The sequence below is a fragment of the Oryzias melastigma genome, linkage group LG5 (genome assembly GCF_002922805.2).
Source record: "Oryzias melastigma strain HK-1 linkage group LG5, ASM292280v2, whole genome shotgun sequence".
Lineage (NCBI taxonomy): Eukaryota > Metazoa > Chordata > Actinopteri > Beloniformes > Adrianichthyidae > Oryzias > Oryzias melastigma.
Window position 1 is genome coordinate 16,361,782 of NC_050516.1, and position 13,872 is coordinate 16,375,653.

Below are 13,872 nucleotides of genomic sequence, written 5' to 3' on the forward strand. Positions count from 1 at the left end.
TTTCTGTGGTTTCCAACCAATACTGCTGTTACTCCCATAATGACATCGATTTGTGATACGCAGGCTGTATCCTTTACATCTCTAAAACTGACAAAATTGTTTTGACCTTGATAAAAGAAACAAAAAATAGTCACGAAACAACCAGAAACAATCTTATATATTTAGAAATACCAAGAACATTATTGGTATCAATATTGCAATTCTGAGTATTTCTTTAATTAAATTGTTATAAATCAGTGGCAGATGAAAAAGTTGCTTGAAAAAAAATCTATCAGTTTCACAGGAAAATAGCCAAAACTTTGAAACTTTTGGGAAAACAGTTGTAGAGTGTTAAGACAAAAGTAATTTTTTTTTGGACGACGTGTTTCCCATTACACCTGGGATTAAATTACTTTAACATTTGAGAATTTCACAGACAGAGAGGTATGGAGGTGGCAGTCTTAAGATTTGCTGCAGCAATTTTGATGAGGAATTCTACTATTTATCAAAAATCCTGAAAGAGTAAAACCTCCATCAGTGTACCGATCTACTTAAGATGAAGAGAATGCTTTTTCACACATTTTTTTTCTTTTGATTTGTACAAGGTTTTGTTTTTCTTACATCTAACCCACATTTTTTTTAGTTCCATTAAAATTCCAAGAACCAGAATCAAATTTAAAATATGTTCTGATTATTTTTGCTGATTTTTATTTCACAGATTTACATAAATTAATGCATATTTTAAAAATTGGTTCAAATATATGTCCCTTTCCTTCCTTCATGCTACCTCTCTTCTCCTCTCAACACAATGGTAGGAGTGTGAGAATCCACCTGTGTTTTTGACCTGGAAGGTAATGATTAAGCTGCAGGATGAATGCGGTACTGTTGTCAGCCTGCTTTTCTTGTTTTCAGACAGGTAGCAAACAAAGAAAAACCCCCATGACACCCACAGCTGTCTGCTGGCTCAAAGCTATTAAATTACTCAAAATATCAACCAGAAGAGGGGCTCTGGTTAGCACTCTTGCTTCATTAAGAAGGCCCTGGTTTGAGTCCCAGCTGGAACCTTTCTGTGTGGAGTTTGCTTATTCTTCCCTGTGCATGTCATGGTTTTCTGCAGGCACTCTGGCTACCTCTCCAAAGACAGGCATCGTAAGTCGAATGTGAGTGTTGTTTTGTCATCATGCAACACAGTGTACCTATTGACACAAATATCGATATCTTATCAACGGTCTATAGATGTACCGCACTGATGCCCAACAGTAGGTGGAATAGAGCCCAGTATCCAAAAATATTACCCCCAAAAATAATAAAGCAGATTTAGAGGATCGATGAAACAGAACACAAAAATTGACATTTTCATTCATCCTTTTTTTTCTTATATCCAATTTAGAAATATTTTTGCATGATACAGTCTGCATCTGCAGATGGCACTGTAGTTTGTGTTTAAAAGCACTTTCTGTTCCTTAAAGAGCTCAAAAAACCATGTCCTCCATGTGCAGATTTTTTATTTTATAATCTGCATTTAAAGTCATTTACACCAGATTTTCAAGGCCACTGCGATTTTAAATTTAAGAATATTTTTTCTAATGAAATAGTTTAATCCCAACTTTTTATTCCCTTTAAATTTTCACCAATTCCTTATTTTTTATTTTAACAACTGAGTTTAATTCCATATATGAAAACCAAATTCCCGGATGTTTTTGTTTTCATAGATGCTGATTAAGGTATGTTAGGAGCAGAAGTGGTTTGATGCATATTTACATTGATGGGTTTCAAAGGGCAAAATTAAATAAAAGTAAAAAAAAAAGACTGGACTAGGCCCACATAACTGCATAAAAAAATGTTAAACGTAGTTGAAATAATTTTAAAGGTTGATTTCTTGTATTTTCCTCAGTTATTGAGAACAATATCATTTTGTTTCTTCCTTTAAACTGTTAAGGCACATTATCTAAGAAAAATTTATTTCTAAATGTTGTTTTATAATGCAAAAAAACGACACATTGAAAAAAAAAATTAGCAAAGCTTTTTAAGCTTTTCTTTTGAAAGTTTTGGCCGGAAGTTCCGTGTTGCTCTCTTCCCAGTTTGGTCGTGTTGTGATTTTTGAACTGGACAAGCGAGTTCTGAGATGAAAAGCTGCCTTATTCACCAGCAGAGAAAAGAATAAACATTCAGGCGGCTCTCTGGGCTACCTGGGGCTTTCTCACAGCAGGAACTGCCCATCAGCGGCCACAAAGTAAACTCCCATTTGCATGTGACCCGGGCCTTCACAACGGAAATTTGCGTCGCCTTTGTTTTACTTTGAAGCAGGAAACACAACACCAATGAACTTTAACCAAATTTGACATTTCTTAACTTTTCATTTACTCTAATAATCAAATATAGAGAGAAATATTGGTTGCAAACAAAAAATAAAAATGCAAAAATACGTAATTTGAAACAAAATCATTTCAGAAAAGCAATAAAAAAGAGCTAATTATCACTTAAATAAATATGTTTTCCTTAATAACATAGTTACTAAACAAGGATTTTGCATAATTATGTTTCTCCTTAATGTTTCAAAAAGACATTTTAAAAAAAGTATTTACATTGCATCGTGTAACAAACATGTACTTTTTTGCCATTCTAAAAATCTAAAACCCGCTGGGATTTTATTGGCGCCCCCTGGTGGGTAAACCAGGCAAACGCAGTGCAGCAGCTTCGCGGAGCTGGTTGTCATGGTAACCGTTATAGCATGTGCTTACAAAAACAAGAGCCTGGCCGTCCACCGCAAGCTGCTTCGACACTCCACATATTCGACGCCATCTTCCCCTCGACCAGGAAGGAGAACGGCCGAACCGCTGGTTCCGACCGACTCAGAGACGGGGGGGACGGGGACGGAAAATGAGCGGAGCCAAAGCCCGCAGCGACGCGCCTGTTGCTGACAACATCCCCGCTGGCGGCGGCGGTGGCGGTGGCGGCGGGCATGGCACCGCGGCTCCTGTGCGGGAGCGGAAGGCCAGCAGTGGAGGGATCCTGAAGAGGCTCAAGTCCCGCCAGAGCAAGGTGGACAGCAGGCCCGTGGTGGAGGAAGACCTGCGGACCAAGAGTGGACACATCACGCCTGAAGATGTGCTGGGACTGCGCGTGGCCACCAGAGGTTAGAGTCCATTCAATTAGCTCATTTTCCAGTGTCCAGTTAGATTAATTCATCAGAAGAAAATGAATTTAAAGTCATAATGAAACAACAATTAGATGTAAAATATTATTTTATTTATTGCCACTTTTGCTCCCCTCTAAATAGAATCTGTGTCATGGCCTACATTTACAGCAGTACAGCCTCAAAACTTCATTTATTGACTTGAATTCAATAAAACAATTATTTTCAGGGATAAATAAAGTAAGTATAATTGGATGCTTAATTCTTCTTTTCCCTTCAGCACAGCCAATCAGCTTCCTCCATCTGCATCCTCTACTCTAACATCAGCTGTCTTTATGTCTTTGTTCACTCCATCTATAATCCTCCTCTGGTCTTCCTCTAGACTCAGCATCCTTCTGACAATATATTCACTGTGTCTCCACTGGACATGTCTGAACCATCTCAACCTGAATTTATCTCCAAAACCTCAAACATATGCCGTCCCTCTGATGGACTCATTCCTCAGCGTCTTCATCTCTGTTACCTCCAGTTCTTCCTGTCTGTTCCTCAGTCCCACTGTTTCTAGGCTGAACAGCATGACTGGTCCCACCACAGTTTTATACACCTTTCCTTTCATTTGAGCTGAAACTCTTCTCTCACACATAACACTTTTCTCCAGCCATTCCAACCCACCTGCACTCATTCTTCACTTCTTTTCCACACTCTCATACTCTAAACTATTGACCCTACATCAGGGTTCTGCAACCTTCAACACTTAAAAAGCCATTTTGGTCAGTTTCTCACTGACTACAAACCACAGTCTTAACTCAGGCTTTAGAACAATAAGACACTGATTTGCAATATAATGTAGTTGTTGCTGTTATGATAAATATATATTTTTTTCATAAATAAAACATAAACATGAAGAGAAAATAGCCTTTTTTTATATTAAATGGTTTGTAACTTTTGATAGTCACATGACGTCCTTTCAAAATAAAATACATCCTTTACCACATCTCAATGCAGAAAATGTATTAAAGGGTAATGTGAGCTCAGCAATGATTGAAAGAAAAAAACAACAGTTTATTTTGCCTTTTGGGTGCATCTCAGGCAGAAATATGTTGATAAATTTAACTAAAATTAAGTCAGAGCTAGCTAAGTGACCTTAACCATATTTTTTAAACAATATGGTGCTCTTAAAATCCTTGAATTTGTTTAAAAAAAAAGAATTCTGGTTGTGCTAACTGACTCTTTCAAAATCTTAAAGCCAAATTATTTGATGGATTGTTGTTGCATGAAGGCTACCATGGTTAGGAGCCTTGCAGGGTTATTGATACCTATGTTTTACTTTACAGTAACTTTGTAAAATAAAACCATTTTATTTTTCTCTATCCAGAGAGCCACAGTTAAAAGAGCCACAAATGGCTCCGGACCCCTGCCCTATACTTCAAATCCACCACCCTCTTTACCTCTTCCACTTGGATCCCACCTTCATTCCTCTCCTTAAACCTCCACCTCTCTAGCTTATCCTCCACCTGCTCTCTGCTCTCACTACAAATCACAACATCACCTGCAAACATGGTGATTCCTGTCAGTCAGCCCACCCATCACCATTGCAAAAACAAAATGTACTCTCTGCTATTTAATTTGTTTCCTGAATTAATTAATTGGTTGAATTTTTAATTGGTACTTTTGCATAACCTTTTCTCACTGACCACACCAATTAATACATCTGTTATTTAGTTGTCCATTAACACAGATTGAACCTAAGCAGCAGTTTGATGTCTTTTGGCCTGATGATGTGATTAGGAGGAGGAGGACATGTGGTTTATTTAGTGAATCTTAGTGTGATGATCTTTTAGTTTCCAAATGAGTAAAAGCTGACGAGTTATAGTTGTTTGAACAAGCAGATTCTTCAAAAACAACATAGACTCTATCTTGGTTCCTCTGTGCACTGATCCAAACTGATTAGACAGACAGGGGTGCCTCATATTGTGAAATAATAATTTGTATTATTTTCTTGTCATGGGCTCAGGTTACCTCTGCAAACCCGAAGAGAATATTTATAATATCGACTTTGTTCGCTTCAAAATCAGAGACCTGGAGACAGAGACCGTTCTGTTTGAGATTGCCAAACCCCCACATGCAGGTACGGCACGCACCTTCCCTCTTTCAGCTGCTGGCAAAAAAAGGGATTACTCTGGAAATGTGTGCAGGTTGGAGAACTGTCAGGGAAATGATGAAATGCTTTAAATCTAATCTCGCTTTTGCCAGATGACGAGGAGGAGAACAGAGTGGGAGACGCCAGCGCGGGCCGCTTTGTGCGATACCAGTTCACCCCGGCCTTCCTGCGACTAAGAACCGTGGGAGCTACGTCAGTGACTCACACACACACCTAAGAGAAGCCATTCTGACCTGTTCCACACACAATCAGCACAAATGCAGCCTTATTGTTTATCAGCTGCAACTCAAACTGACAGAACAAAGTGCAACATCCCAACCCTAAATTTGCTGTTTTCTGACTTCAGGGTGGAGTTCACGGTTGGCAATCGGCCTCTGAACAACTTCCGCATGATCGAGAGACACTACTTCCGGGAACACCTGCTGAAGAGCTTTGACTTCGACTTTGGCTTCTGTATTCCGAACAGCTGCAACACGTGTGAACACATCTATGAGTTCCCTCAGCTCTCTGACAGCCTGGGTGAGTCATGGCTTAAAAACGCAAATCTTACCCAAAAAATGAGCACAACTTTTCCCATCAATGGACCGTTTGCACACTAAGAGAGGATTTTAACAGTTATAGCTCTCTGGTTCAGAAAAAATACATGTTTTCAAGTATTTTTGTCAGACTACAAGGCGCATCAACTAAACAGTCAGATAAGTTAAACTTTGTAGAACTTATCAGTTGAAGTACATCACGCTGCTCCTGACTACAGTACCCATAATGCTCCAACAATCCGCCAAGCCGTGTGACTTTTAAGTCATACTAACACATTACACAGATTTATGAGCACCATATACAACAAAAATTAATTAGAGATCAGTTAGCAGAATTCCTACTTAAGTTGCAGCAGATTATAAAGCAGATTTTCTATTTTTGAAACAAGAAAAAAAGATTTTAAGTGCGACTTATGATCAGAAAAATCTGTCAGATTTAATTTTTTATTCAGTTAGGTGTACCGTTTTCTGTTTTAGGTGCACCACAAAGAGGAAATACACTGTGTATATATATATATATATATATATATATATATATACATATATATTTGCTGACATAACACTATCTTCTACTACATTTTGTTCATTCTATATGGTACAGGATGTCTTTTATTTTGAAAAAAGCTGTGTAAACTTTCATCAAAAGGTATAAAGTATTTTAGATTTTTAAAAAGACATGTTATCACACGTAAATATGTGTGACCAAGCTCAAAAATAGATGGAAAACCATGTTTGCCAGATGTAATATGTGTGACTTAAATGCACATTACTGTACAGCCTGCATGTATTTTAACCCTCTCCCGACCGTAATTACATGTTACGGGGGCCCTAAAGGGACATAGAATTAAAAAAAAAATAAAATAAATAAATTGAGGTAACCTGCCCCCTGCCTAAAAAAAAAAAGAAATTCTTTACCCCATCTTTGACTAGCAGTAGTTATAGGCTCCAGCAACTCTCAAATCCTAAAAAGGGATTGAGCAAGTTTGAAAAAGTAGATGGACGCCAATAAAATTTAAACTGAAACTAAGAATTTAAATAATATTTTTAATGTATTTATTAAATATAAATAAATATATACAATCTGGTTACTATCTGGTGCGCGCCAGATAGTAACCAGAAGAATGTTTGATCTTTTTCACTTATAAAATAATAATAAAAAAAAAACATGCACCAGAAAGCAGAGGTGCATGAGGACTCGAGTCACATGACTTGGAGTCGAGTCATGAATTTGACAACTTTACACTCAACTTGGACTTTCAAACCTGTCATTGACTTGGATTTTAATATAAATAACTTGTGACTTGACTTAGACTTTAGCCGTTTGACTTGGAAAGACTTGCTATTTTCCCCCAAACCAAAGGATTAAAAAGTACATTGAGAAAAAGAGTGCGTTGCTGTCTCCCTGTCTCTGTTTACATCCATGTCTGGTCTTGGTCCAACATCCAATCAAATCAGGGCCACGGTGGCCACTCTGTTTTGAAATGACTTGAAAAATTAATAGTAGGACTTGTGACTCAACTTGAGACTTGACAACTTTTGACTTGGGACTTGAGGACAAAGACTTTTGACTTACTTGAGACTTGCAAAACACGGACTTAGTCCCACCTCTGCCAAATTGTTTTTTAATTTTTTTCAATTTTTAGAAGAATATTATTTTCAAATGCTATCAGTTAGTAACTGGAAAAAGAAAAATATTTTAGAAAAAAAATGTTTTTTTACTTCAATTTTTTTTTTTAATTCAGTGTCTCTTTAAGGGCTCCGTGAAGTGCAAATAGTCACTTCCTGTGGTCAGTCTCCAGAAGGAGATATAAACCAGTCTTGTACAGTAATATACAGACGTTTTTAATGGCTGAGGAGCTAAAGGAGAAGGCAGCACAGAGCTGAGGTTTAGTCCTCCGTTGAAGCCTTTGCTTGAGGAGACAGAGATACAATTCATTTCCAAAAGCGCCTACTCACCCATCCGAATGATTACATTCAGGTGTTGTGATCTCCTCCATGGTGGACACAGGTGTGTGAGATCCTTCCCAGAGGCACGCCATCGTCTGCTTCCACAGACGCTTGTGAAAGTTTACCAGAGTGGGGCTGAGAGAGGTCGTGAAAGTGCAGCACTACTAATATTAACACAGTCAAAGAGGAAGAGTTTGGTGAGAATGGCAACAAAATCATTTGTTGGTGATCAGCAGATTGGGGTCAGGAGAGGTCATCAGTTTTCTACAGACCTCCAGACTTCAGATGACCTTCAGATTAACTCAAGAACAGATTTGTTTTTATGACCAAGCAGCTGTTTCTGAGCCATGTATCACCAAGTGCAAAACCTTGAATTCAAATTCAAACTTTATTTATAAAGCTATTTTCACACAGCAGGAACACAAAGTGCTTTACAGGTTTAAGGGTTTAAGCAAACGCTCACAGCCAACAAAATGAAACAAAAAAATAAAAATGTATAAAAGTGTAAATAGAAGTGGAAACCTGGCTTGATACTATTGTGAGAAAGTAATATTTTAGGGAATGCGGTGATGTGAAGCTGACACTGGCTGACTCTCCATCTAGGAACTTGATGGACGTGTCTGGGTTTGATGATAGCCAGGAGAACAACACCCACCTGACTGCAAGTGTGAAGTTTGCTTGGCCCCCTTCAGTTTTTGTGAAGAGAACGTGCAATGCTTCAGAAAATGAAGAGATTTTTGAACAATTCCAGCGGCTGACTCTATGGCAAGAGCTGAAGGATGACTCCATGACAGCATGGATAAGCAAGGTTCACTGACCTCTGAAAGAATGGTCAAGCGTTCCCGTTAAAGTGCCACTCAGATCATCTTTTTATCTATTTTCAAAGCGTTCCCATTTTTTTTTTTTTAGCTTAAAAAAAAAAACCTGTGTCGTTTTCTAGAACATGGTTTCTGCAGAGCGGCATGAGTTCATCAGAAATTTGCCTCTGAGTTGTAGGCAGTACTGTTGGTGCAGAGCAACCCCACCCCCCTCCATCATCCCATTGTTGAGAGTTTGGAGCTTGTGGTCCGCCCAATGTGTTTTCTACACCACAAATAAGCTCTTTTTTCATTTGCTCCGGATTCACATCAATTTGAATAAAGAAATACAATTTTGAACTTAATTTTCTTTATATACATCCTCCATCATGACAAAAATGCCACAAGAACATACTAAAAAAACCCACCAAAAACATGATTTTCATTGGGTTTTAATTTTAACACTCTCAAACCTGACAGATGAAGCTGTTGTGGCTGCAAAGGGCGGAGCAACAGTACATTCAACCCAATGGATTCCAAGTGGAATGTCAGTTCCGTTCATTTAAGTGTAAAGGCTGATGAGCCAATACTTTTGGTATTATGTCATACATCTAATCGCTGTTTTTACTTTTTTTCCATACAGAGCACAAACACTGCAGCCCACAAGCCTCATAAACTCCACAGAGCACAAATGCAGGCACATTCCGTCTGTCTTTATGCAAATCTATGGTCGGAACTCTAAGAGTAAAAGGTGGACTTGCTGAGCATGCAAATAGACTTCTTCAATCATCGGCAGTATACTCGGAAAAGCCAAAAATTCCAGGTTCGATACTGGGATATTTTGAAGTCAATCATGCAGATCTTTGAACTTTAGTTCCTGCTGACTAGTGTTGCTTGTCTGCTTCCCTCTACCAACTCTGACATTTTAGAGCAACAGCTGTTGGGTTTTTACAATGAATGAATGAGAAGAAAATATTTTATTTTGAAAAATTGAAACCGTTAATGCCTCATTTTCAAGGATGTTTCAACACTTCTGTCCTAAGTTAGAGTATTATCACAGTAAATTGATAAAAAAGGAGAAAAAAATTAAATATAATTCTGTATGAAAAAAACATTTCACTAAAGAGTCATTTCACACTTTTGTTCATAAGTTTGCAAAACTCAAAGATGTTTTTAATTTATTTATTTATTTTGAAAAATATATAAAAAAAAAAAAAAAAGATCATGAAAATTTTTAGTGTCAGTTTACATTTTATTGCCATCCATCCACTTTTTCAAACTTGCTCAATCCCTTTTCGGATCTGAGAGTTGCTGGAGCCTATAACTATTGTCAGTCAAAGCTGGGGTATAGATTTTTTTTTTTAGTAACACTTTTTATAGAATTTCTTTCTCAAAGAAAGTATGAAAACACTCATAACAGGCGTATGGTCTAGTGAAGGGGTCTGCAACCACAGGCGGCTCTTTCATTGTGTTTCTTTGGCTTCAAAGGAAAATTCCAGCAGTTTAAAGAAATATAAAATATTGTCATCTAGTTGTTGTCATGATGGTAAAAGATGCCATGTTTGACTTGTTTTTCTTGTATTTTTAATTCAGGTAAATCTGCTGCACTGAGATGGTCTGATTTGACACAGGGTTTATTTTATTTTGAAAGGAATTTTTACACGCTGATTCATCAAAAGTAAATAAGTTAAAGTTTTTATTGACAAAAGAGTATAACACTTTTACAATTCAATTATTGTAAAAGCTAGAAATTATAAAGGAATGGCTTTATGGCCACATGAATATATATAAAGTTTATTTTTCTAAAAGGTTTTCCAGGTTTTTGTGAATAAGAAACAAAACCAAGCGACTCTTTTGGTGCAAAAGGTTGCAGTCTTGTAGATCAGATTAAAGCATTTAAATATGTCCATTTGCGATATGAATCAGATATAAATCACTGCTCTTAAAGTTGCTCAACCGTTTGTATATTTAAGCATTTTAATGAACAATGAGCTTGTCAGTCCAGTGACTTTCATTTTTTTTGTACAGTTTGTATTGGACGCGTGTGAAAGAAGGAAAACATTCCAGGGTCATTAAAATGCTCGCATTGTCTGTTTTTTGCAGTGCGTCAGATGGTGGAGTGCCCTTATGAAACCCGATCGGACAGCTTTTACTTCGTCGACAACAAGCTGGTCATGCACAACAAGGCAGACTACGCTTACAATGGAGGACAGTGATGTGGAGCCTTGTGCGTGCACACGCACGTGCAATCACACAGTACATCCATATATGTATGAGACAAGGTGAAATTGCCCTTTTATGTTTATGGGTTTCTTGCAGGTTTCCATTCAAATCACTTTTATCCAGCATATAGAGGTTTAACTCCATTTATTTATCCTTCTTTTGCCACAGCTGCATCTACATACTCAAAGAATAAACTATTTACAATTTGATTTTTCCTATCGATAGATGTTTAAAGAACCATTCAGTATATTTTAGACTCCAACCCCAGACCACAGGGAGAGCTCCATACCATCAGAAGCAGCTGTTTGTCAGAGCTGCCGCTCCATGAGCCACTTCAAAAAAACAGCACTGGGGACAAAGAAATCATCCACAAAAACAGCCCTGTCAAAAAAACGTGCTCACTCCTGCTGTGGCCTCCACACATTAGCAGACAGATTTTTCTTTTTTTTTCATTTGTTTCTGCTTGATTGAATCCTGAAAATAGATTAAGTTATTCTTATGTAAGTAAGCGACTGCCTGTTTTAGAAGGAAGTAAAATAAAGACACTATCAGGGATCAGCACATGTGATGCATGTAGAGGTAATACAGAGGAACAATATTTGTCGTCTTTGATTGAAGACGGTGGTGAACTTTTTTTTCTTTTTTTTTTCACCAATTTATAATTAGGGGTGTAACGATTCATTTTAACGATTCAATCATAATCTGTGGCTGCCGATTCGATTCAAAGTAGATATTGATTCCTTTTGAACAATCTAATTCACTGACCTAAAATGGATCCAGGACATTTTTAGCCAAAAATTCAACCAGTGTGACTGAAGTTTTCCAGATGTAAACGAGAATTAACCCTTTAACACCTGAGGTGTCGCCAGTGACGCTTAAACACAAAATCTTTAATGTACTGTAAATTTTCAACCGCTTGCGCCGCTTTTCTCCTTTAAAATCAACTAGAATGATCATGTTAATAGTTGAAAAGTTATAGTAAATCAAAGAACATAAACAGTGGAGCTCTGGTGTTAAAGGGTTAATTTGGTTTTCACTTAGTCGTCTTTACATTATAGAAAAACAAAACAATATTTTCCAATATCGATTATCACCAATTTATTATTTTAGGTCCCGACTTGCCTCAGACGGATGGCTGTATTCAGGAATATAAATCAATTTATCGTCTATAAACCGTTACACCCCTAATTCATTTATAACTAATTTGATTTGACCTTCAATACAGGCTTTAAATAAACTTTATTTTAAATAAAACTTTCAGGAACACTCTGTTTAGGGTTAAATATCTATATACGGTTTGTAAGAAGTTATGTGAAATAATAAAAGATCACATTTCCAAATGTTTTTGTGTATTATTTGTCTCATTTGTGGAAAAAGAGAAAGTACAGAGTCAAAAATGGTCACTAGGCGGAGCTATTCTCCATTGAAGCTCCTCAGGATGCCCGCTAAGATAAAGGTCAACATAAATGTAGATTTTTTTTTCTGTGTGCTTGATATTTTCCTCTTTCTCCCAAATCATTATTTGAGTAAACTGGCCGTGTGTGATAATACCAGAGGGTTAAATTCTTGCTGATATTTGTTTAGGATTGTTCATCCATTTTTGGAGTCTTAGCGGGATTTGAACCAAATCTCTGCGTTTATTCTCTCCCCCCTCCGTCCTGTCTCCTCTTTCCCAGCGTTGCCTCCCGCTCTCTGCAGCCTCCAAACGTAGATTCTCCTAATCTTTTCCCGTCCTCCTGTTTCTGTTTCTCTCCGCACCTTTGCAGCTCTCGCTCCTCCTCTGCTTCTCCCTCTACCTTTTATTTCCACTTCTCTCACCTGGTAACCAGACCTCTGGAGAGGAGTGTTGAGTTTCCTCTTTCCCAGAGAAGAGGACAATCTGAGCCACACAAAGGCTCACAATGGACCCCCTCTGCTCACTCCTCCTCCCTTTACTCCTGCACTGCACAGCTGCACACACACACACACACACAGACATGAAAACGCACACTGAGACAGCCTACACACTTTATTTGTTCTTCTCATTTAACCCCTCTCGCTACAGTTTAGTTCCTTTTACTTTAATTCTCATGTTTGTTCTCTTAAGAATTGCTTTAAATGCAGCATTAAAGAAACAAAAAAACACCTTGCAATGTTACATCAGACTGCTGGGAGATGAAAGCCAACTGCTGATCGCCCACTGGGACGTCCCGTCATCTTTGAATATTGCTTTGAGTCTTTGTTGTCGCAGCTGTGGCTTTGAGGCACTCAGACAGGAAGTGGTCAAAGTTTCAATTTTACACCGATTTCTGGATCGGAGCTGACACAGACGCAGAAATACAGCAAAACACATTACACATTTCAAAAAGCTGTGTCTGAGCTTGTCCTTTCAAAATGTTCCCCTCTTTTGTAAAAATTTTATAAATATTCCACAGCTGTTTTAACAAAGCTTCTTATTTAATGAGTGATCCAATATATTGAAGTTATTTACTTAAGTCAACACAGATTTCCAAGCAGTATTATTCACATTAAACAGCATTTTTTTACAATTATTTCCTTGTTTCTGAAAAATAAAAAAATTGCTTGACTCAATAATGGTTAAAACTTAATAAAAAGAAAAAAATCAGCCATCAAGACTAGGTAGGCTGCTGGAGCCTATCCTGCTACTATTTGACATCACGGGATACATCCTAAACAGGTTAATCTTTTGCAGGGCCACACAACTACACACGCGCCTTGGGGCAATTTAGAGATACAAATTAATCTACAAAGTATATTTTTTGATCTGGAGGAAGCCGGAGATGCCCGCTCATCCACGAGGAGAACATGCAAACACCAGCCAGGATTTGAGCCAGTATTTCTTGGGGCAATACATGAGTGCTAACCTCTCTTCCACTGTGGAGTCCAGGAAATTATATACAGTGGGGCAAAAAAGTATTTAGTCAGCCAATAATTGTGAAAGTTCTCCCACAAAAAAAGATGAGAGAGGTCTGTAATTTTAATCATAGGTATACCTCAACTATGAGGGACAAAATGAAAAATAAAAAAATACAGAAAATCACATTGTCTGATATTTAAAGAATTTGAAAATAACAAAAGTTCATCTCAATACTT

General features: G+C 37.6%; 1 protein-coding gene across 1 annotated transcript; it reads left to right on the plus strand.

The window, feature by feature from the left end:
* Window positions 1-2,665: 2,665 nt before the first annotated feature.
* Window positions 2,666-10,834, plus strand: LOC112145689 (protein unc-119 homolog B). Its single transcript, XM_024271069.2, has 5 exons — window positions 2,666-3,115; window positions 5,130-5,243; window positions 5,369-5,468; window positions 5,623-5,795; window positions 10,660-10,834. The coding sequence occupies exons 1-5, from the start codon at window positions 2,860-2,862 to the stop codon at window positions 10,770-10,772; spliced, it is 756 nt and encodes a 251-aa protein (XP_024126837.1). The 5' UTR covers window positions 2,666-2,859; the 3' UTR covers window positions 10,773-10,834.
* Window positions 10,835-13,872: the final 3,038 nt, after the last annotated feature.

Coding starts and splice junctions, on each gene's coding strand:
- LOC112145689 (XM_024271069.2), top strand. CDS start 2,860: ATGAGCGGAGCCAAAGCCCGCAGCGACGCGCCTGTTGCTGACAACATC. Junction 5,244..5,368: donor TGCCAAACCCCCACATGCAG/GTACGGCACGCA, acceptor CGCTTTTGCCAG/ATGACGAGGAGGAGAACAGA. Junction 5,796..10,659: donor TCAGCTCTCTGACAGCCTGG/GTGAGTCATGGC, acceptor TGTTTTTTGCAG/TGCGTCAGATGGTGGAGTGC.